Source organism: Meles meles, chromosome 15 (assembly GCF_922984935.1).
Source record: "Meles meles chromosome 15, mMelMel3.1 paternal haplotype, whole genome shotgun sequence".
Classification (NCBI taxonomy): domain Eukaryota; kingdom Metazoa; phylum Chordata; class Mammalia; order Carnivora; family Mustelidae; genus Meles; species Meles meles.
Genome location: NC_060080.1, coordinates 25296747 through 25322243, shown reverse-complemented (window position 1 = coordinate 25322243; position 25497 = coordinate 25296747). Strand labels below are relative to the sequence as shown.

At 42.3% G+C, this 25497-nt stretch overlaps 1 protein-coding gene across 1 annotated transcript in view; it reads left to right on the top strand.

Moving 5' to 3' along the window:
• SRD5A2 (steroid 5 alpha-reductase 2) overlaps positions 1-24608 on the top strand; it is a 53686-nt gene extending 29078 nt beyond the window's left edge. The window contains exons 2-5 of the mRNA XM_045979880.1: positions 8747-8910; positions 19436-19537; positions 21884-22034; positions 24524-24608. Coding sequence (XP_045835836.1) covers positions 8747-8910; positions 19436-19537; positions 21884-22034; positions 24524-24590 — 484 coding nt within the window. The 3' untranslated portion in view covers positions 24591-24608. The remainder of the gene's footprint in view (positions 1-8746; positions 8911-19435; positions 19538-21883; positions 22035-24523) is intronic.
• The last annotated feature ends 889 nt before the right edge of the window (positions 24609-25497 follow it).

Here is a 25497-nt window from a genome sequence, read left to right as displayed (position 1 = left end):
ATTTACAATTGTTAGATCTTCTTGGTGGATACTCTCTTTAAGAATTATGTAGTGTCCGGTGAAATAATCTTCAACAAAACAGGAAAAAATATTCAATGGAAAAAAGACAGTCTCTTCAATAAATGGTGCTGGGAAAACTGGACAGCGATATGTAGAAGAATGAAACTCGACCATTCTCTTACACCGTACACAAAGATAAACTCGAAATGGATAAAAGACCTCAATGTGAGACAGGAATCTATCAGAATCCTAGAGGAGAACATAGGCAGTAACCTCTTCGATATCAGCCACAGCAACGTCTTTCAAGATATGTCTCCAAAGGCAAAAGAAACAAAAGCAAAAATGAACTTTTGGGACTTCATCAAGATCAAAAGCTTCTGCACAGCAAAGGAAACAGTCAACAAAACAAAGAGGCAACCCACGGAAGGGGAGAAGATATTTGCAAATGACAGTACAGACAAAAGGTTGATATCCAGGATCTATAAAGAACTTCTCAAACTCAAGACACACAAAACAGATAATCATATCAAAAAATGGGCAGAAGATATGAACAGACACTTCTCCAATGAAGACATACAAATGACTATCAGACACATGAAAAAGCGTTCATCATCACTAGCCATCAGGGAGATTCAAATTAAAACCACATTGAGATATCACCTGACACCAGTTAGAATGGCCAAAATTAGCAAGACAGGAAACAACGTGTGTTGGAGAGGATGTGGAGAAAGGGGAACCCTCTTACACTGTTGGTGGGAATGCAAGTTAGTGCAGCCACTTTGGAGAACAGTGTGGAGATTCCTGAAGAAATTAAGAATAGAGCTTCCCTATGACCCTGCAATTGCACTACTGGGTATTTACCCCAAAGATACAGATGTAGTGAAAAGAAGGGCCATCTGTACCCCAATGTTTATTGCATCAATGGCTACGGTCGCCAAACTGTGGAAAGAACCAAGATGCCCTTCAACGGATGAATGGATAAGGAAGATGTGGTCCATATACACAATGGAGTATTATGCCTCCATCAGAAAGGATGAATACCCAACTTTTGTAGCAACATGGACGGGACTGGAAGAGATTATGCTGAGTGAAATAAGTCAAGCAGAGAGAGTCAAGTATCATATGGTCTCACTTATTTGTGGAGCATAACAAATAACACGGAGGACATGGAGAGATGGAGAGGAGAGGGAGTTGAGAGAAACTGGAAGGGGAGATGAACCATGAGAGACTGTGGACTCTTTAAAACAACCTGAGGGTTTTGAAGGGGCAGGGGGGGGTGGGAGGGTGGGAGGTTGAGGAACCAGGTAGTGGGTAATAGGGAGGGCACGTACTGCATGGAGCACTGGGTGTGATGCCAAAACAATGAACACTGTTATGCTGTAAATAAACAAATTAAAAAAAAAAAAAGAATTATGTAGTGTCCTTCTGTATCTCTGACTATGGTCTTTAGTTTAAAATCTAATTTATCTGATATGACAATTGCTACCCCAGCCTTTTTTTGAGACACATTGGCATGAAAGATTCTTCTCCATCCCTTCACTTTCAGTCTGGATGTATTCTTAGGTCCAAAACGGGTCTCTTTTAGACAAAATATGGATGGGTCCTGTCATTTTATCCAACTGCAACCCTGTGCCATTTTATGGGCACATTTAGGCCATTCACATTGAGAGTGATTATTGAGAGATACATTTTTTAAAATTTTTTTAATTTATTTTCTTCAGTGTAACTGAGAGATACATTTTTATTGACATCATGTTACCTGTGAAGTCTTTGTTTCTACAGATTGTCTCCATATATTTCTGTTCAATGATATTCTTGGGTTTTTTCCTCTTTTATAGAATCCTTCTTAATATTTCTTGCAGTGCTGGCTTGGTGATCACATACTCTTTTAAACCTTGCAGTTCTTGGAAGCCCTTTATCTCTCCATCCATTTTGAATGTCAGTCTTGCTGGATAAAGTATTCTTGGCTGCATGTTCTTCTCATTTAGTGTCCTGAATACATCTTGCCAGCCCTTTCTGGCTTGCCAGAATTCTGTAGACAAGTCTGATGTTATTCTGATGGGCTTTCCTCTGTACATAAGGAATCTCTTCCCTCTAGCTGCTTTCAAGAGCTTCTGTCTAAAATTATGACTCATCATTTTCACAATCAGGTGTCTTGAGGTCTTTCTAGATTCTGTGATCTTGGGGGGAGACCTTTCTGCCTCTAGTACATGAACACTGGTTCCATTCTCCAGATTGGGAAAATTTTCATGGAGAATTTGTTCAACTATATCCTCTAGTCTTCTTTCTTTATCCTCCCCCTCAGGGATTCCAATAATTCTGACATTGGAATGTTTCATGGTGTCATTTATTTCCCTGAATCTGTTTTCATGGCTTCTAAGCTGTTTGTTCCAGGCTTCTTCCTGATCCTTTTTCTCTATCAGTTTGTCCTCCAAATCACTAATTCTATCTTCCACCTCAGTTACCCTAGCTTTTAGAGAATTTAGATTAGATTGGAGGGCAGAGTGCAAAAGGTTGTGGTTCTAGAGAGCACCGGCTCACATCCACACCAGACCCCATCATGGGTGCTGCCACTCAGATGCTCTAAGGCACGCTGGTGGCTCAGGGACCAAGACCTGGCTTCTTCGTTATGTTCTCTGATTGCTCGCCTGTGGTGGCAGTCTTGGGTCCATAGACTTAATTACCTGTCCCTAACCGCCCTATTCCACCAATTTCCCCTTAAGATCTTTTGCTCTTTTTGAGTGCTTTCAAGCAGACTCCAAGTTAATGTTCATCCCCAATCACAGTGCACTCTCGTATTGGGGTTATTACTTTCCAGTGGGTCACTTCTGGTGGCTCCCTCCCCTTTTTGTTTATCTTCCAATATCAGTCCTATGTTCCCACTCTGCTTTACATGTCCACTGGGGTCTTCTGCCCCCATAGAGGTCCAGAAGTGTATAATTCTAATCTTAGGCTGATTTCATGGGTGATCAAAGTTCTTTGGTAGGTTACTTTAGGGGATAGGTTGAAACAGAGCCTCCTACTTCTCTGCCATCATGTCTCCTTCTTTATCTTTATCTTTTCCTCTGCCTCCTTTGGGAGTATTTGGTGTTATGCTTTTCTTTTTTCCTAGATTCCTAAGGTGGGAGCTTTGAGATCTTTCCTATTTTCTGTTGTATGCATTTAGAGCTATAGACTTCCCTCCCAGCACTGATTGAGCTGTGTCCTACAAATTTTGATATGTTGTAATTTTCATTTTTATTGAGTTCAATATAGTTTTTGATTTTCTTTGAGGCTTTATCTTTGAACTATAAATTATTTGGAATTATGCAGTTAAGTTCCCATGTTTTGGAGATTTTCTTGTTATCTTTCTGTTTGATAGAGTTGGTGAGAAGTGGTAGATATTAGAAATATTTTGATTGTGGAGCTGACAGGATTTGTTAATAGATTTAATATCGGGTATGAGAGAGAGAGAGGGAGAAAGAGACAGAGAGGTCAACAGTGGTTCAGTCTGTGCAACTGGAAGAATGAATTTGTCATTTACTGAGAAGGGGCAGACTTAAGGAGGTGCAAATTTTGGGAAAAGTGGGGGATCAGGGGTTTGGGTTTGGATGACTAAGTTTGAGATATCCTTTTTTAAAAGATTTTATTTACTTGTCAGAGAGAGAGAGCACAAGCATGCAGAGTGGCAGACAGAGGAGGCAGAGAGAGAAGCAGGCTCCCCACTGAGCAAGGAACTCAATGCAGGGCTCAATCCCAGGACCCTAGAATCATGACCTGAGCATGAGCATGAGCATGAAGGCAGCCACTTAATGGACTGAGCCACCCAGGTGTCCCTGGAGATATCCTTTTTTATGTAGTTTTTAAAATCTAGTTTACTAGATGTCTAGTGGAACATTGGCTATATGAATCTGAGTCCAAGGACATAAATTTGGGAGTTTTCATTCTGTATATGATACTTAAAGATATGAGACTAGATGTGGTTCCACCTACAGTGGCTGGAAATAAAGAAGAGTCTTGAGCCCTGGAGCACTCTAATATTTAGAAGTCAAGGAGATGAAGAGAAACCATCAAAGGAAAATGAGGAAAAATCGATAAAGTAGGAGAAAAACCAACAGAAAGTGATGTACTGGAAGTTGAGTGAAGAAAGTGTTTCCAGGAGGATGGAGTGATTAATTTGTCAAACAAGAAGAGAATGGAAAATTGACTCTTAGATATGGAAATGTAGAGATCTCTGGTGGTTTTGCCAAGATCAGTTTCTACAGCAGGGGAGGGAGGAAAGAAGAAGAGGAGAAGACAAAGAGATGGCAAGTATAGACAGCTATTTGAAGGAGTTTTGCTGTAAAGGAAAGCAAAACAATGCAGTGGTAGGTGAAGGGGGACATGGGTTGAGGGAGTCAATACTAGACATAACAGGTAAATATATACATGGGAAACTTGTATTTAAACATAGAGTTTGAATTTACTTTGATTGACAATGAAGTCTAAAATTTCATATAGTGAAAATTCTTCAATAGGCTTGATAATCTTAGCAAGAGGATTTATATTTGAAGAAGACTTAGTTAAATATGAGTTGGTCTATGGAAGATGTGTAATTTTAAAGGTTGTTTCTTTGGTTTAATTTGGATTTGCAATTTCAGTTAACCCTTTCCAATAAGAGTCCCCCAAATGAATATTTACTTAGCAGTGATAGAAAACTTTATATTTACAGAGTACTTATCAGTTTCTGTATTAGAACAAACACAAAAGAATGAAAATGTCATTAGCAGTGTAGGAGGGAATTAAACCAAAGTGGTCCCAAACCAGGAAAACTGAGTCTCAGGGCATATGTGGGATCTGAAGGTGAGACTCACCAACAACCCTCCACTGGCACTAATCTTCAACCCCTCTGGCTGCTTGACTCTGTTTTCCTTTTTCTTCATTGTTTTTTAAATTGCTTTCTTCATTGAAACATCTATTTTGAACCGCTTCCCGCTTTCCAGCTATTGGGCAGCAGAGTCATTTCTATCAGAAGGATTTTATTGGTTCTCTAGGGTTCCTGACTTTCTAGAACCTATCGCTTGTGCTCTGTTTCACCAACTCTCTTTTCCTTTTCCCACTGAGAAATCCAGTGAGGCTACATTTCCCTGCTTTCCTTAAGGTTGGTGGCCAGTGGCAATGGCCAGAGGAGTGAGGGAGGAAGTCATTTCTATCCCACTTCTAGCTTGTGGCTTGGGCGTAGGGAAAACCTGTACACACTCCTCCATGCTCCCTCTCTCTGTTTGCCTGCCAGAAGAGGAAGATGTTTAGGATGAGCGTGGGTCTTGAATGATTGGGGTGCAGAGCACCAGCCCTGAATAGCATTGCATAGGGGCATCAGCAAGAGATGAACTTTTATTATGTGGAAACTCTGATACTTTAGAGTTGTTTATTATAGCCATGAGCCTGTTCTGGTTATTATGTACTCCTTTGGATGAGATGCAGTGAATTTTGGCTTTGCATTTAGACTTAAAAAGTCCAGAAGTTAGGGGCACCTGGGTGGCTCGGGGTTTTGTTGTTGTTGCTGCCTGTTGTCATAGTTGTTTACTTAGTGATTTTTCTGAACTCATTCACTGAAATCTTTAAATGTTGTATTTATTTATTTGGGAGACTAAGAGAGAGCATGAGTAGGGGGAGGAGGGGCAGAGGCAGAGGGAGAAACAGGCTCCCCGCTGAGCAGGGAGCCCTATGCAGGGATCCATCCCAGGACCCTGAGATCTTGACCTGAGCTGAAGGCAGTTGCTTAACTGACTGAACCACCCAGGTGTCCCATTCTCTGAAGTCTTGATTGTTGTAGTCACTGAATTCACTGCTAGGTTAGCTCAAGGATCAGTTAGCAGTGGGACAGAGCCTTACCTAAACACCTGGATCACATGTCTCCCCGTCTTTGCCTAGGGCCTCTGTACACTATAATCACCCATGTAGCTTATAGTTCTGCTTTTAGCCTCATTAGCTACTTGGGAAAACCCCGAGGTCAATCAAAGGTGAGAGTTTAAGACATTTTCAGGTGTGTTTTTGAACTTCTGCATGGTCCTATGAATGTGCATGGCAGTCTAGATTCCCAGAAATATACCTGAGATTTTCAAAACCCCTTATGGGCGTCTCATTCCTTTGTCTTTCCTTTGAAGATTTTTGGTAAGTTTATTATTTGTCCTACCTATTATCCATTGCTTCAAGCCACTGTCCTGGTAAAACATTCCAAAAAATCCCCCTGGCCCAGAAACATTTAGCACTGGGTATGTTTGAATGAGGTGGAGTAAGACTAGCCTCTTGAGCAGTCTTCTAGGGAACCACTAGACAGGTTGAATGATGATTTCTCTTTGGAATTGAGGCTTTGAAAGAGATCCAGCCCCATTTGCCTCCCTCCAGTCCTGGGAATGTGGGCTGTTACCTTTCAGCTTCTGCCAAGCTGGAAGTGGGAAGAGGGACTAGGGTAAATGAAAAGGCCACAGTGTTTGTTGCCCTTCCTGATGTCCAGATATTCTCTTGCTTAAATTCTCCCCAGGTTGCTGTAAGCCTTCAGCTGATACTGAATTTTGAAAACGTTGATTCTGACTTTTTCTTTTTTGGCCAGTTTTTTCTTTGCTTTTATGGAGGGGTGAATTCTCAGAGGTCCTCCTGCTATTTCACTCCCTTAATTAATTTTCACACTTAAGAGTGTTTCTAAAATTTGGGACTGGGTGTTCCATAAGTTGGTTTTCAAGTTCACATGAAGAAATAAATAAGGATAAGTTGAAAATCCTCAAAAACAGTAATAATGTAAAAATGTCTCACCTACCTACCCAACCCATGCCTGGCTGGTTCAGTCAGTAGAGCCTACAACTCTTGATCTTGGGGTTGTGAGTTTTAGCCCCATGTTGGGTATAGAGTTTACTTTGAAAATAGTAATCCCACCTAGCTTTTTTTTTTTAAGATTTTATTTATTTACTTATTTGACAGAGATTTAGAGAGAGAGCACAGTAGGCAGGACTGCAGGGAGAGGGAAAGGGAGAAGCAGGCTCTCCATGGAGCAAGGAGTCTGATGCAGGGGCTTGATCCCAGGACCCTGGGATTATGACCTGAGCAAAAGGCAGATGCTTAACTGATTGAGCCACCCAGGTGCCCCTGCCCCACCTGGTATTATACGTATATTAAAAGTACAATTATTAAGAAGTGTAGTAGTGACAGTAAGTAGATCAATGGGACAGAATCAAGAGTCCAGAAAAAGAACCAATTTTTATAATTTAGTACATAATACCCATGGAAGTGCATGTCAGTGAAAGAAGACAGTTTAGTAAATTTACTAGCATTAGGGAAAATATTACATTGGATTTTTTAAAAAAGATTTTATTTATTAATTTGACAGAGAGATCACAAGTAAGCAGAGAGGCAGGCAGAGAGAGGGGGGAAACAGGCTCCCCGCTGAGCAGAGAGCCTGATGCAGGGCTCCACCCAGGACCCTGGGATCATGACCTGAGCTGAAGGCAGAGACTTAACCCACTGAGCCACCCAGGCACCCCTTATGTTGGATTCTTATCTAACTTCTTACAACAAAAAAATTCCAGATGTATCGAAGTTTAAACATAGAATATACAATCATTAAATAATGGGAAAATAGCTCTGAGAGGTTACAAGACTTTGGAACCAACCTAAATATCCATCAAAGTCAAATAGATAAACATATGTGTTATATTCATACCTGATGGTAATATAAAACAATGAAAATATATGAGCTATAGCTTATATACAAAAGCAAGCTTCAATCTGAGAAATATGATGAGTTAAAGAAATAAGACATTAAGGGATACTCTAAGAATCATAGAATATCACTCCATTTGTATGGAATTATAAATGAACAAAATAAACTATATTTTTAAGGCATGCATCCAAATGTGGCAAAATTATAAAGAAATAAAAAGAAGTGGTTATAAAAAATCAGGTTGGTGTTTACCTCTGGGTGAATGGAGAGAATATGTGGTGAATAGAGAAGCCTCTGATGGTGAAGGGTATGTTCTAGTTCTTGATTTAAGTGACTACGTGAGTGTTTAATAGTTATGCATTAAACTATTCACGTAGGTTTATGAGCTTACCTGTATGATTGTGATATTGCACCATAAAAGAAGAAAAATTATAAAGAAAATGTAGCTGATTTCTAGTATTTAACATTGTATCTTGGGCAAATCTTATTTTGAGGCTGTTTATATATTTTTAATCCCATTTTCCCAGATTCCTCTAGATTCATGCTTCCTAACAGGCAGAGGAATCTTTTTTCTTTTTTCGAGAGATTCTGCAGTCCACTTCCTAGGAAATGCCACAATATCGGTAATTAAATCATTTCAGAGCGACATATAGAAAGCTGTAAGATCAGCTATCAAAATGTCATCGCACTGCTGCAGGGGCGGACAAGGCTCTCCCTTTCTCCAGTGTCATCTGGTTTTCGTTTGTAGATTGATATAAAGCTGAGCTCCAATCCTGGGCTCATAGGATTGAATTTATTAACTGCCGAATGGAGATGAAATTTACCTTTCAAGGCTGGTTTGAGAATAAAATAAGGTAATAAATGGTGACTACTATGGCCTTTAATGAAGCAAGACAGATGATAGCATAAATGATTGCTCTAGAATGGAATAATAATGTTCTTTTTTTTTAATAAGTTCAAGGGAAAATGATTTTTAAAAATGGGTTTGATGTAATTGTTTCATTTCATTGACTGATTTTTTTTCTTTTTTTTAAACACTGTATCCTATCATTTCTTTTCCATCTATCTCAGGACATTTATTTACTCATTGTTCACTAGAGGGAGGCCTTTCCCAGTTGCTTTCCTTGTCAGAGGGTTTATCTTCTGCATGGGAAATGGACTTCTCCAAGGCTACTATCTGATTTACTGTGCTGAATACCCAGCTGAGTGGTACACAGATGGACGGTTTTGCCTCGGTAAGTAAATCTGGCCACTTCTTACCCACACCCCGCCTAAATCCCCACCACCTTCCCCCACCATACTGCAGTAATCCCCCCATGGAATTCCATTCTCCACTTCTCTCCCTGCTACCCACCTCTTTTTTTCTATAAAGCAGCCAGAGAGCCCTTTGAAAAACATGTCACTCCCTACCTCGGAATCCTCCAGGGTGTTTCTACTACTCTCAGGATTAAAAAACAAATTCCTAATCCCTGCCTATGCCTGTGACACCCAAATGTGGTTGGTCTTGCCTCATTTCCTGACCCCATTTCTTGCCTCCATCCAATTACTATGCTGTAGCCTCTGTGACCTTCCTGCTGGGCCTGAAATGGCCAAGCTGGTCCTGCCCCACAGCTCTTATATAGACCGTTCTCTCTATATGGAATATTCTCTCCACATACACTGGTAGAGCTTGGTCTCTGACTTTATTTAGGTGTCTAACAGTTTGTACCTCTTCAAAGGGACTTTTCCTGACCATTTTATCTAAAATAGTAGAATACACTGTTGAAATTTTTTTCATGATCTGCAAGAGGAACTCAAGTCTAGAAGGTTCAGTTGTTTGTGTATTTTTTTGCCTTAACCCCCAATGCAGGGATTACCCTTAATTCCTCTCTTTATATCACACATCAAATTCTATCAGTCAGCTTAGTAGGGCTGTGTGGAGCTCCTTAAGTGTTGTGCTCGAGTTTTCACCTCCGAGAGACCACCAAGGAGCCAAGCACCGATGCAATCACATGACGATGCAATCACACAATGGTTTATTTGAAAAGCTTAAGCTTGGGCCCAAGTATACCCAGCACAGCAGAGTAGGGACTTGGACTCCGAGCTTAGTTAAGGCAGGGGTATTTATGGGTTTCTGTTACTAAACCAGGGTGGGGATTCCTGGAACCAAAGCAAGGTAGGGGTCTCTGGAACCAAAGCAGGGTGGGTGTTTCTGGAACTAAAGCAGGGTGGGGCTAACTAAGGCAGGGTGGGGGAAAGTTCAGCCCTTGGGCACAGGGGTCTGAGATGGCTGCTGGAGCTAAGATGGCTGTACTTATGCTAAGGCTAAACCTGAGGTGGGATGGCCTTGATTTTTCTTGGCCTCCTCATTTCCCCCTCTCAGAGGAACCTAAGGAAGGACCCAATCATGGGTCCAGACTGATCTCAGCAACAATGTCCGGTGGTTGGTATTGCTGTCTGAGTACCATGAGCTGAACTGTACTGACTCTGTCTTTGACAACAGTAAGCAACATTAATGGGGTAAGTGAGAACGGCACAGTCTTAGCTTTAGGGAATTGTCCTTGTTGGGCTGACTTTTCCATTCTGGACGAAGTCCTTGACAACGGCATGTGGGTCAGCTGGCCAGACATAGGTGTAGTGGATCCAGGGAGTAATCCTGTTGACCTTGAGAGCAGTGGGAGTGGTCAGGATCATGATGTAGGGTCCTTTCCAGCGAGGCTCCAAGTTTTCCACTTGGCAGCAGTGCATCCAAACCAAATCCCCGTGTTGGTAAGGATGTGGCTCCAACTCCATCTCCACCTCAGTGTGGGCAGTTAGGATCCCTGCCTGAGCTAGACAGACTGTAATGCCTGCAGTAACTGGAGTACAGACTTATCAGTCATCACTAAGGAGGGGGCCTGATACCCTGTCATTCCGGCATTTCTCACCCACCGGTCTGGTGGAGTCTGGAGAAGGTCCTCGATAGCGTGAGTGGTGGTCAAGATGAGATTTTTACCCAAAGTCAATTTATTTGTGTCCTTGACCAGGAAGGCCATGGCAGCAATTACGTGGAAGTAAGGGGGAACCCAGCTGCTACTGGATCTAGTTTCTTGCTAAGGTAGGCTACTGGCCTTTGCCAAGGCCCCAGAGTCTCAGAGTCACAACTTCTTCAACTCCTTTGGCCACCCCTGCCTCTTTATCCATATACAAGTGGAAGGGCTTGGTAACATCTGGGATAGCCAATGCTGGGGCACTCAGTAAGGCTGTTTGTAATTCCTGAAATGCTCCTTATATCTGGGGCTGGCTGACTGACTGGCAAAAGCAAGATCGTCTAAGCGAACTATCGTGCAACTTCTCTGAAGTTTACCTCAAGTTGTCTAGTTTAGGTAAACAAGCATTTAAAAACAATTAAATCTAGAATTTAACATCCATAAAGGTGTGTTATTAAAACATATTTTTTTCTCTCTAAAATAACCCTCATTTCCAGAGATAGCCAAATTAGGACTAATTCATTTGAAAAACAAGTCCAATTTTAACAAACTTGGCTTAATTATTTACATAAGCTCAGCAAGAACCATGAATAATCATATAGATCTTTTAGAATCTGCTTTGCTGGAACTTCTTATAAGGAATCTCTAGGTTGACCTTTTTAGTAGCCTCTCCGGGCCAGAAGCCAAGCCACGTACTTGCCATCAGACATGCCTGCAATACCTGTCAATTTGGGCAAATTCCTCTTCCTGAGGTCCTGCCCCTACCAGGAAGTGACATTCTTTACTCACCTGGTGAGGCTGCTGGGAACTCTGTAAGCAAAGTATCATATCAGGCCAATAGTTCCAAACAGCTTTATGGCTCCAGGTTTTATAAAGTCAACCTTAGTTCCTTTAAGCTGTCTGGTCATATCTGAGTCTTTGCATGTCTTTCTCAAATATGACATTCCAGTCAAAGCCTTGGTAAAATAATCCATGTTTCCAACGGTGTCCTCTTACAAGGAGGACAGATTCTTATTGAGCTTATGCAAATGACTGATTGCCATGGAAGAAAGAATACTTACTGAGACCTTTTGGAGCTTCAGAGGGTTCAGATAGAGAGAAAAGTTGAATGATTTGATTCGTTTACAAATAAATATTTTTGCATCTCTGTAGGTTACAGATAACTTAAGAAAAAGTTTTCCTAGTCTGGAAGAGCAAACATTACAGAAACTGTCACGTTTAAAATAAGACAAAACATACAACATTACAATGTTTTAGTTCATTTAGTCCCATGTTGCTAATTCTGGTTTAGTCCGAATGCGGCTTTTTACTTCTGGAAATTCTTACCCATTTCAGTTCCAGGATTTTAACATAACAAAGACCTGTATTTGTCCTGAAAGTCTCCCATATGAATTTCCTTTAGGGCAGAATTCATCTTAAAGCAATTACAAATGACAAAAACTTAGAATAGATATGGTTAAATATCAAGTGATGACCCTTATCAAAACATTAAAACTTTAGATGTATAGATCCTCTAGAGTAGTTACAGCATTTACCCAAGTGTAACCCAAGGTTTATCATTGGTTTAGCAGTACTTCCTGAGTAACTTAGCATATCAAGGAAAAGCCTTATGAGTCAAAGAGGTCTCATTTACAATTTTGTGCAGGCAAAGAGAAAACCATTTGCATTTTCTTAACAGCAGATCAATTAATCTAAGAAAACTTTCTCCTTTTAAACAGAGAGAATTTCAGTCTTATACCAATGTACCTTTAAAACCCATTCATTTCAGTCTTAATCCATCCTGACCATCCCAAATTCCATTCCAAAGATTTCCCTTCACAAACCTTCTACAACTTTCCTTTGCATTCGGGTTTTGTCCCAAGTCATTTCCTTCCAAACAACCATCTCATTTAGGACAAAATTACCTTCCCTTCCCTTCAACAAAATGTTTTCCCATTCCTTAAATCTTTCTTACATATCGCCTACTTTCCTACATACAGAGTTGCTTCCTTTATTTCCATCAGTCTTACAGTTAGGGGAATTTTGTACTTTTAGAAACACCTTAACCTCTAGTCATGTATCAATTGTGAACGGTTATAACAGAATTCTTTAGATGCCAATTTATGAATCAGTTAAGCACAAAACATGTTTACCAACAGATTTAAATATTCTTAGTTTCTTTGCTGTAAGAATTTGAAAGCACAAACCTACGTTCAGTACTCAATGCTTTAGCCTTTATCCTATCTGGAAAAGACCTAGATGTCTAACACATTTAATTCCATTTGTCATCCAAGCAAAACTTTAAACTTTCAGGTTACCAAAGACTTTGAGAGCTATCTCAGCAATTACCCATTAAAACTTTGAGACAGACAGTTAACCATCAGTTTAGTCATCTCTTTGTTAACAAATTTTAATAAATAACACGAGCTTATTTGACCTTCAGTAAACTTTGAAGTTTCACGTTTACCACTAATAACTTAAAAGGCATGTATCTCTTAATTAAACCAACAAACTTAACTTAGTTTAGATACGGATTTACATTCCACCTGGGCCACTCCACTTTGAATGTTTACCTGAGACACAGGTGGGAGGATCTGGAGTGGGAGGTATTATGTCCAGGGGGTGCTCTTCTTGCTCCTTGACAGTGAAGAGAGAAAGAGCCATGGTGCATGATCTGGAGGCGAGTCATGCAGGCCACACACACGTTGGTGCAGAAACAGAAGGGGGAGACAGAAGAACAAAGTGCTGCCAGAAGACAGAGAAAGGATTCCCGGTTTTAGAGCTCCTCAACTCCAGCAGAGGAGCAGATGCCATGTTTTCCCACCAGCAAGAGGGAAGGGGTTAGGCAGTCCATGTTGGGCCTGAGAAACAGGGAATTTCCCTGAAACAAAAGTAGTTTGGGCAGCTGCTTGGGATATTCCTTAAAATCTCTGTCTCGAGTTAGACCAACCACAGTTGGCTCCAGTTATAGCCAGCCATTAACACAAGAAATGAATGAGGGAGAAGCCCCACATCTATTAGGAGGAACGGAGAGATGAAAGTCAGAGTCCCCTTTGCTAGGGATGGCCCAGCAACCTGGGCTTACTAGAAGGTTTATTCTGCAAAAGGCCCTTAGATCAGGGTCCTGGTGTAGAGCAATGAAGGTATAGCTTTAAGTAGTTAGTAGAAGACACTGACAAGAAACAGTAAAGACTGAAATCCATCATGGTCTATGTGACATTCCAACACATGTGGTCCTTACAGCCAACTTCCCTAGGAAAAGTCCTGGGTTGCGTTTTAATTCAGTCGGGTACTGGTTTCGGCCGCCTCGCAGTGGAGGTCCCGCAGCCAGAAGTGGCTAGACCAGGGATTTGGAGGGGATCACATTAGATCAGTCAGGAGGAAACCTCACACAGGAGTCTTAAGATTGGCAGCCATCCTGGTGACTTAGGTGGCTGTTCCATGTCCAAGGGAGACAACTTTATATAAGAACAGGAACAGAGAGAGGGCATCAAGTTTCTGGATCTTATTACCATTCTCAGCCCCCTAGAGACACTTGCCAGTGGGGATTTTCTCGGTCCCCTAGGGACAAGTGACATGACAGGCAACAAGACAAGACACAGAAAGTCCGAAACTCCCTTTCATACGTCCATGCTCAGGTTATGTGCTCTTTCCCTAACATCCGAGAAGTGGTCAATCATCAGAAACAGACGACTTGTCTGCATCTGTCCCATCACATCCTCCACAACAAGACAAATACACTTAGGGCAATTAACAAGAACACACTCACAAAGACAAATGATCCAACATGGCCGCGAAGACAAAACTGGAAGGAAGTTAAGGGAGAATCCGGCTGTACCAGCAGCCAGCTCTCTTCACAGATGAGGACCTTGTTCTCTGGGCCCGACCGCAACAGCAGCTGAGCCTCCCAATACGGGCCCGACCATACCAGCGGCTGAGCCTCCCCATACGGGCCTGACCGTGACAGCGGCTGAGCCTCCAGATATGGCCCGACCATGACAGTGGCTGAGCCTCCAGACAGGGGCAGAGGGACGTCTCCCAAGATCCCCTGGGCGATGGCCCACCACGCGTCTGCTTGAGCCAATGTCGACTCCAGATACGGGCTCCACTGCACCAGCAGCCGAGCCTCCAGACTGGAACTCCTACAGGTGAAGCTCCCTGAAAGTACACACGCAAACAGAAGAAAAATAACAAAAACAAGTGCACTCACCAGCCAGCGTAAAACCCTCCGGGTTGGGGTACTAAGAGTCTCCCAGATCTTGGTGGAACCTCCAAATATTGTGCCTGAGTTTTCCCGTCTGAGAGACTACCAAGGAGCCAAGCACTGATGCAATCACACGAGGGTTTATTTGACAAGCTTAAGCTTGGGCCCAAGTATACGCAACACAGCGGAGTAGGGACTTGGACCCAAGGTGACGTGCTTAAGCTTGGGCCCAAGTATACTTGATGCAGTGGAGTAGGGACTTAGACCCCGAGCTTAGTTAAGGCAGGGGTATGTATGGGTTCCTGTTACTAAAGCAGGGTGGGGCTTCCTGAAACCAAAACAGGGTGGGGGTTACTAAAGCAGGGTGGGGGAAAGTTCAGCCCTTGGGCACAGGGGTCTGAGACGGCTGCCGGAGCTAAGATGGCTGTACTTATGCTAAGGCTAAACCTGAGGTGGGATGGCCTTGATTTTTCTCGGCCTCCACATAAGATATACCCACGAGGCTCCCTTCCTCCCTCACTGCTCTGACTTCATCCTAGTCTGAGCCACGATGACCTCTTGCTGGGACCGCCCTGGGGACCTTCCAACCAAGTTTCTTGCCGCCATGGGGCCTGGCCTTCAGTAGTAGCCCCGTGTGCACAAAGCCATCAGACGGAACCTTTGAAAACACAGCCGACTGGAGGGTTGACACATGCACACAATGGAGTGTTCAGAGCCACAGAAACAAACAAATGAAACACAACAAAATCAAGGAGGATCTCTGTGTGCTCCCACCAGACGTCTCCAGAATATGTGGTTAAATAAAATAAAGTGGAACCATTGTATATCTAGCATGCTACTTTTCATGTAAAAATGATGGAAGGAAAATGTGTGTGTGTGAAACTGGGAAAAGGAATATTCGATTGAAAAAAACCTAATTTTAAAAAGGTGGCATGGAGGGTCTGGGGGAAAGAGATTGGGATGGCAGGTAGAGCTTTTCTTTTAATATGGTTTTGTCCTTTGAATTACAAAACTTCATAATTTAGTTTAAAAAAATCTAAATGGGGGGGCGCCTGGGTGGCTCAGTGGGATAAGCCTCTGCTTTCAGCTCAGGTCATGATTCCAGGGTCCTGGGATCGAGCCCCACATCAGGCTCTCTGCTCAGTGGGGAGCCTGCTTCCCCCTCTCTCTCTGCCTGCTGCTCTGCCTCCTTGTGATCTCTCTCTCTCTGTCAAATAAAATAAAAAAAAAATAAAATAAAATCTAAATGGGGTACCCTGGCTGGCTCAGTTGGTGGAGCGAGCGACTGTTGATCTTGGGGTCATCAGTTTGAGCCCTGGGTTGGGTGTAGAGATTACTTAAATAAACAAAACAAAACAAAACAAAAATCTAACTGGAAGAAAGTTTCCTAAAATGGAGAAGAAACCAATAAATGGACCTAAGTATATGTTGAACTGGTAATATAACTGTAAAGGAAAATGGTTAATGTCCATTTACAAGAAATAAGGAGGCTGAAGAAGTAAGTTGAATGGCACCATCAAGAAGTGAGCCAGTCTTATCTAGAAAGGGAGGTATTCTGAGGTACAACTGTCTGGTGTCTTTTTAAGAAGCCAGTGCTGAAAATTTTTTAAAAAAGGTAAGGGTTAGGGCACCTGGGCAACTTAGTCAGTTGAGCATATGACTCTTGGTTTTGGCTTAGGTCATGATCCCATCACCCATGAGATCGAGCCTAGAGTTGGGCTCTGCACTCATCGGGGAGTCTGCTTGAACATTCTTTCCCTCTGCCCTCCACCTGTGTGTGTATGTGCACCTCTCTCTCTCTTTAAAGTAAATACAAAAATCTTTTTTTTTTTTTTTTAAAGAATATGAGTCTGGGCAAGATTAAAATGGCCTTGAAGGAGATAATGTCTAGATACCAGGATGGTCCTATACTGGGCTTCGGTTTTCACAAACCACCTATAAGAAGCATTTTGGGGCTATCTGTGAAAACTGAAATATGACCTAGATATTTCATAAGATGAAAATCTGGAAGGATATACATTAAGGTGTTTAATGGTTATAATTTCTGGGTGGTGGGAATAAGGTGTCTGGGTTTTCTTATTTTTGCTCATTCACATTTAGTATTCCACGTAACATATTTACTTCTTTTGTAACAATAACAAACGGAAATCACTTCCTATTTTGTCCTTGCTTCAAACCTGCCAGTGGCTTTATCTCGTACATAACAATCCAAACTCCTCACCAAAGCCTGTAATGCTTAGTGTATGTTTTTTTAGATAGCATCCTGTCCACATTTTCCCACTTTTCCCCGTATCTTAAAGTTTCAACTGCACCAGCCTTCCTTCTGTTTTTTAGACATAATGAAACTATTCTAGCCTCAGTGCCTTTGCACCTGCTAATTCCTATGCCAGATTGCTCTCCCTCATATCTGTGCATTCTTATTATTCCAATCACAGGACAAAGCGTCAAATTTTCAGAAAAGTTTTCCCCATTCACCTCATCTAAGTTGGAGATACCTTCTCCCCACCCCAAGTTCATTCTCTATCTCATGATCCTATGATTTTCTGCTTTGCAGTGACATTATATGATTTAAAATATTTTAATTATTTGAATTCATTTCTGTCTACTTATGCTAAAATATAAGTTTTATGAAAACAGACACCTTGACTGTTTTCTCATGACTGTATCCTTGGTGTTTAGGACAACTCTTTGTATTGTAAGCTCTCAATTGATATTAGTTGAATGAATAAATGAGTGAATGAGTGAACACATAAGGGAGACTTGTACAGCACTTGTGAAATAGATATTATTCAAACTTACATTTTACAGATGAGAAAACGGAGGCTGAGAGAGGATTAGTGGCTTGCCCAAGGACACATAGACACAGAGTCTAGGGTTTCTGCATTGTCTGCTACTGTGCATGTTATCTCCCCTCCTTCTTTCAACCTCCTGCCATTGGTGTGTCTCCCCAGTTTCCCTTTCTTCTAGGCCAATAATTAAGTTATTATTGAAGTAACATAACATACAATGTTATAGTCCTTTCAGATGCATAACGTAGTAATTATGCAATTCTATGCATTCTTCAGTGCTCACCAAGATCAGTGCAGTCACCACCCATCACCATACAATGGCCAATAATCTTTTGACTAGACAAGACTGCAAATCATTGTTTCCTGTCATAGCAAAGGAGGTGAGAGTAGATCTGTTTTTAATTAAAGTGTTCTTGCTTTTCGCCCCTTGTATTTTGATCAGCACAAATACACATTGTTGAGAGGTAACGTTGGGCATCTATGTGGAACAGTGAGTGTTTCTGGGTTGTCATGGTGCCCACTGGGGTGCAAGACCTCACATCCCTGATCCTGGTCTCCTCACCTCAGACCAGGGCTTCTTTCTGAGCTCATGAATGGAAACAAGACTGTGGGTGTGAACCGACAGTGGTTGAAACCAGTTTGCTAGGTGCCAAGCTCCCCAGTCTGACTCATGTTAAGTTCCATGAGAATGGGTGTATCAATCCGGAATGCTCTCAGCAGTGAGTCACAGGAAACCAGATCATGTGACTTAAATAATTAAGAATGTCTATTTTTTACATAATAAGAATGTCCAAAGGTAGGTGACTTCTGCGTTCCTTTAGTTGTTTACAGATATCATTAAGATTCCAGGAGCTTTCTATACTTTCTATTCCACTGTTCTTAACATGTTTACCTCTGGTCCTCATTGAATTCATCTCATGATTGCAAGACAATTGCTATAGCTCAAGGCATCACATCTGGCAATGAAAGAGGAGGAAGACAGTAGCGGCCCTGGTCCCATCTTCCCTTCCATCAGGAAAGTAAAAATTTCCGAGGAAATTTCTCTTTGTATCCTATGGCAGAAATAGATCACGTGACTGCTTTCAGACTTCCAGCCTCTGTAGTGGGGGAAGGCAAAGGAGGAGGGTTTGGAATTAGTGGTTGAGTTTGCCAACCAAAATTTAATTATTTGGGAATGAGCCAAAAGTTGGCTATTGTTCATTCATTCATTCGTTCATTCAAGTATTGGACAATGGTGTTCTTCCCTCTCATCTCCCACATTGTTCCATCTCGTGTCACTGTATACTGTCAGTCTTTTGACCTATGAGAATATGGCCTCTCCACACAAATGTGGAACACTGGCTAATTGGCCACCCTTTGCAATATCTTTGGAGCATTCTTAGGATTTGAAATTGAATGTCCTTCTCCTTTATTAAACAAAACAAAACAAAACAAACTTAGCTTGTGAGAAAAACACCAAAACCAGGATATATTTAAAAATTTATTTTTTAAATAAACTATATGTAATAAAATAAATAATATGTAAAATTTACATATAATAAATTTTATATAATTTATATATAAATTTAGATAATTTATATATAAATACAATTTATATAAAATAAAATTTAAAATTACGTTTATTTGAGAAAGTATGTGACAGCAAGAGCACAAGGAGGGGGAGCTGCAGAGAGAGAGGGAGAAGCAGGCTCCCCACTAAGCAGGGAGCCTGGTGCAGGGCTCAATCCCAGGACCCTGAGATCATGACCTGAGCCAAAGACAGATGCTTAACTTGACTGAGCCACCCAGGCATCCCACCAGGATACATTTGTAACTTCTTTCCTCTGTCTTCTTTGCTAAGGTGTCTTCTTATTTATTTTGGGAATGGGAGTCAACATTCATAGTGACTATATATTGCGCCGGCTCAGGAAGCCCGGAGAAGTCATCTATAGGATTCCACAAGGTAACACCTCCCTTAACCTCCAGATTTCCACTCTGCCTTGAGAGCCTGTCCCAGGGATTGTGCTATGAGCAGCAACTATAGAGGGGGCAGTGAGGGCCCAAATGACACAGTATATCCCAATTTGCCTCTGCGTTCTCCTTCACATCCCCTTCTACCCCACAGCACTTTGGCGTTTTTGGATATAAACCTGGAAGTTCAGGTAGGGGCACCCTTGGGAAGGTGCAATGTCATAATACCTTGAGAGTGGGGGGCAGCGAAGCTTGGGGTAAGGGGGGAATAGGCTGCCACCTCATCACAGTAGGTAAGATTACCATATACCGTATTAGGCTTCTCCAGAGAAGCAGAGCCAAGATATAGATAAAGATACAGTGATAGATACATAAAGAGATTTATTCTGAGGAGCTGGCTCACATGATTATGGAAGTTGGGAAATCCCATGATCTGTTATCTGCAAGTTGGAGACCCAGGAGAGTAGGTGGTGTGAGTTCTAGTCCATACACAAGAGAAGACTGATGACCTAGCCTAAAGACGGTCAGGCAGAGAGAGTGAATTCTCCCTTACTTGGCCTTTTTGTTTTATTCAGGCCTTCAGTGGATTGGATAAGGTCCATCCACATTGGGGAGGGCAATCTGCTTTAGTCAGTGTGTAGATTCAAATGTTAATCTCATCCAGGAACAACCTCACAGATATAACCCGAAATAATTTTTTTAAATATATACTTTAAAATATTTATTTTTTAAATTTCTTTTCAGTGTTCCAGAATTCATTGTTTATGCACCAAAATAATGTTTAATCAAATATTTAGGCATACTGTAGCCCAGTCAGGTTAACACAGAAAATTAAGCATCATACGTACACACAGTGTTGGTCCTTCATGAGTCAGCCAATAAAGCTGAATTGTATATGACTTGTCTTCTCCAGCTGACCCAGACTTAATTTAGTCAGTAGTCAGGGGTAGTACTGTACTGTATACACTTCCTGCCTCTTGTATTTTCTTAGTGGCATGATGAGCCAAAATTACTTAATCAAAAATTAAGATGGGAGGTCTTGCAAGTACAAATGCATTCTCAGATATGAAGTCATAGAATATTTGAAATTTCAACTATTCCCAAGAAACCAGGGTGTGAAGTTGACAAACATAAGCAGATGAGAGTAATTAGTCCAAGTAAAAAGTGGGATAGCTCCCACTTTTTTTGCTGTAAATGGAACCTCTTATTTACTTTAACATTTTCTCTAAATTACAATATGATATTGATATTCATTTATTAATAAAATAATGACAGAGCTACAATGAATTCAGTAACACAATTAAATGAATTTGAACATGGATGACATCCTCATGGTGTCTATATCAAACAAAAATGGAGCCATATATTGAGATATCCCATTTGCAATTTATAGACCCTCTGTAAGAGGTCAGGGTCTGGGAAATCACGGGTCTGGAATTGTTCACGCAGTGTCATCTTTAAGGAAGATAACTTGAAGGAGCTTTGGGATTTTAAATATTCACTCAAAAACTAGCCAAAGAAAAGCGCAGAATTCTCTTAAAAGGTAGATTGTCACAGTTTGTTTCTAACTATTAAGGTTTGTTACAGAATGATTTAAAAACAAAGTATTCTTTATATAAACATGGAAAGAAAAAATCAGTTTTAGTTTACTGTGGGGCAGAAAGTGGATACATTTACTATTCTTGGAAATGTATTGATTTTTATTTACAGGTCTGATGTCAGACATATATGGTTGGATAGAAAGTAAACCTTGAACATCAGCAGAAGTAGACCTCACCAGTCCCCCACGGGGGCAAAGCCCCTGCAGCTCCCACTCACTTCTTTGAACTTGAACAGTGTACATACACTCCCTTGTGGGTGGGGACGTGCAAATGCCATGGGAAACTCTCATTACATCTGGAATCAGCTCAGGTTGTCACATACGTGTTGTTCATTTTGTCTGAGTGCCCATGTGAAATATGCGGTACGGGTGTCCAGGGGAAAAGTGAGGAGGGCAAGGTGGCTTGGAAACATTATTTAATGGAACAAAACAAAAACCAGACCTCCTGCTCTTCATCATTGTCCAGTCCCGAGCTAGGGGTGCAGCAGTCGCCAGAGACTGGCTGGAGCCCATCAAGCAGTTGGCGACACGATTCCAGGAAGTTTGGAGGGCAACAGGCTATTGTCACCGTGTTTACCCTTCTCTCCAAGAGGATTGCAGCAGACTGCGATGACCATAAGGAAGTCTCCAGCCGCACATTTGTCATAACTGCCTTTATGTGTTTTGGAACAAAGCAGCGGGGTTTGAACGTGGCTGTGATCCAGTTCTGATGATGGATTTTTCATTCTGCGCATGCAGGTGGCTTGTTTACGTATGTTTCTGGAGCCAATTTCCTCGGTGAGATCACTGAATGGATCGGCTATGCCCTGGCCAGTTGGTCCCTCCCAGCACTTGGATTTGCGTTTTTCTCGCTTTGTTTCCTGGGGCTGAGAGCTTTTCACCATCACAGGTAAATTTCTTGATCAGTCAAGTCCGGCCTGGTAAACTCTGATTTTCTGGGCTTTCACTGAATTTGGATTTCACCTGGGTGACAGTACTGTAAACACTTTTTTTTTTTTAATGAATAAAACGAAACCCATGTAGGGAGAGGCACACCCTCGGTGACTTGGGAAGCCACCTGCTACCTTATGGAAGAAGGCTTTCTGGCAAGGAAATTATGAGTTAGTTGGCCCGGGCTCTGTGCATTTCTAGCAGGGTCACTGGCAATGGGCTCTAGATAAGGGTTGAGAGGTCCAAGAAGTATCTCCCATTTCCATGCTTCAGTTCAAGTGACCTCTGCCACATTTCTCAAAGTGCTTCCCATGGGCAGCACAGTCCACAGCTTCACAGATAATCCTGAGGTCCAGCCACGATATAGTACCACCAGGGTAAAGGCTAGCCCTGGGTCTAGTGTGGCTCCTATGTTTAATTCTGACTTTGGTGCTAATCGCTCAGGTAATCACAGAGCCCTACAAACGCCAGGATTAATCTCCTGGAATCTGTGTAACACCAGGGCTTAATCTGGCACTGCCCTTTATCTGCAAACCCCACCCTCCATAAATCTGGCCAAGGTCATAGCTGCTTCCTGGGAAGTTAGGATAAATGAAAGCTTAGGTGGCATGATTTCAGGTCTGTCCCCTCATCTGGAGAATGCCAGGAATTGTAGGGGCTTAGAACCCTTCCTCTATAGCCTAAAGCCTTACTAACTTCTACCTCCCCCCAAGACCCTGTACCTGGGATGGGCTGGGGACAAAGGCATTAACTAAAAGCATCACTGTAAGGGGAAGAGTAACGTACTAAGCAGTTATCAGGCTTTGCACCTGAACTTCAGATCCTTTCTGGCATTCAGATCCCAAATGGCATTTGCAGCTGGAGAGACAGAGAGAGGGAGGGGTAGCCAAAGGGGGAGCAGCCTTGGAACCAGGACCTAGGGGACCCTTTAAGCTCCTGCATGGGTTTTTAGTCAGGCTACTTTTGTAGTTTTGAAGGTTAAACCAAGAATCTTTTCCTCAGAGTGGACTTTATGCAGATGTGTCGGAAATGAATGAAACAGTAGCTGCCCTCAGAAAGAGTGTCTCCACCCTGTCAGACTGTCCACGTCCTCCCTTGAGGCAGAGTCTGTTGCCCACCAGAAGCAGAGGGAAGAGGACAGAGTGACGTCAGCCAGCACTTGGAGGGGTCCTGGGCAGTGGTCTCAGGTGGGGCCAGTCGGGGGAGGGACAGCAGTTCCACCAGAGGTTTCCAGCTGGTGCAATAGCAAAATCCAAACCATGGCCCTGTCCTGTGAGGTGAGATGGCTCCAGAAGGAAGGCCAGACACCTTTCCTATAGGGCTAACTGGCCTTTGTGAGAAGAAACTCCGTACCCCTTTCTGAGCATAGCACAAGAAACCAGCCACCTCTTGTCACATATTATTACTGTTTGTCCCCGGTTCACATCAAGGTCCCTTAACAGAGTGCATCATCATGATTATCACCAGAGAACCATCAGCTTTGACTAGCTAGGACAGCCTGGTCCCTCAAGGAGAAAGCCACTTCACAATGTGTATTAATCTTCCAGGCCTGCCAAAGCAGATGACAGCAAACCGAGGGGCTCAAAACAATAGAAATTTATTCTCTCAAGTTCTGGAGGCAGAAGCCTGAAATCCAACTGTTTGCAGGGCCATGTTCTCTCTGAAGGTTCTAGGCAAGGATCTTTCATTGCCTCTTCTTGGCTTCTGGTTGGGCCGCAATCTGAGATTCCACGGTCTACAGCTCCATCTCCATTCTCTGCCTCCATGTCCACATGGCCTCCTCCCCTTCCTGTCTCTGTCTTGGTGTCTCTTGTCCCCTTCAGTCATACTGGATTAAGGGCCTTTCCTATTCTAGTATGCCCTTGTTTTACCTACTAAATTGTATCTGCCATGACCTTATTTCCAGGTAAGTCTTCCAGGTTAAGACTTCAAGCATATATTCTGGGCGGACACAATTCAACCCAGAATACGAGGTAACATCTTCTTGGCATTTCCAAGACTTTGTGAGGGGATATTTTCCTGGGAAATTGCCAGTTCTCTAGGATTAATCTTGCCCATGATCTTTGGGGGTTCTGGTTCCTTATTTCCCAATTGAATCCACTGAGTAGTTCCTTCTGGCTTTTCCCTTTTTTTATTGTAGTAAAATACACATAACATAAAATTTACCATTTTGGCTATTTTCAGTGGTCCATTTAGTGGCATCAGGTACATCCTTTATGTTGTGCAATCATCACCACTGTCCTCTGGCAGTTACTTGTATTTCCCAACCCAAGAAGTTTCACCATTTATGGGAGGAGATGCAGGAGGGAGAAGGGAAATGGACAGATGGCCATTTGCAAGAGTCAGGCCCTGAGTAACTGTAGGTTGGTTTGGAACAAGGATCTCAGACCCAGCAAACCTCAACGGTTGACCACAGCTTATTATAATTGCTCCTTTCTTGTCTTTTAGGTTCTACCTCAAGATGTTTGAGGACTATCCCAAATCTCGGAAGGCCCTCATTCCATTTATCTTGTGAAGAAACAAGATAAAAAAGAAACTAAAAGCTCCCACATGACTGTTGAACACCATCAAGCTGCTCAGCTTGTAACTCTGGAAGTTCCAGTGTGTATATAAAGCAGGAGGCCTCTTGTGTTCTGAAAGCCAGCCTGGAGATTCTGTGGGGTGGCTACTCTGTGTGTCTCTGTGTGTCTTCCCAGGGTCTCTCTCCTGATCTCCTGTTGAAACTTTGACAAGGCTCTTCTCTGCACAGAGACATCTACCTGCTCTTTATCCAGTCCTCCTAGAAAGTGTGAAACTTCCCCATGTCTTTCCTTCTTTGGCTGATCTAAGTATGTGTGGCTCTCTGTCAATGTAAGACAGCCCTGTAGCCGGGAAAGTTTTCAGCTGAGGGCAGTGCTTGCAGAATTTATTAAAGGTACATATTTTACGCCCATACGAATGAGCAATATTGAAATTCTGGAGCTGCCTGGAGCCCGAGCAAATCTCCTAAATGAAAACCCAGTCATGCTTTCCTCTCCCTCAGTTAATTATGAAAGATGTGAGGTGATGACGTGGGCTTTGAATAGAGGAGCCCTCTCTTCATATGGCCGAAGGTGTGAGGAGGCATTGACCCCATTTCAAATTTGTGCGTGGTCTCGCACCTTGTCCTCCTGAAGTTTCCCGGATCCCTGTCAGAGATAGCTCAGAAAATTGGTGTGGGTTTGTTGAATGTCAGGTTTTCTTGACCACAGAGGGAGAGACATGACTCTGGTTGGCTAGTGAGAGAGTGAAAAAGCCTTCTACAGTAGACACTGCCCATTCTGATATTCTCAGAAACCTGTGGAAATACCCAAACGATGAGAGAGTGTCAAAAAGGGAAATGACCGAGCAAGATCATACGTTGTTGCTTGCCTGGACAGGACATTTGCGGTGACATGGAAGCA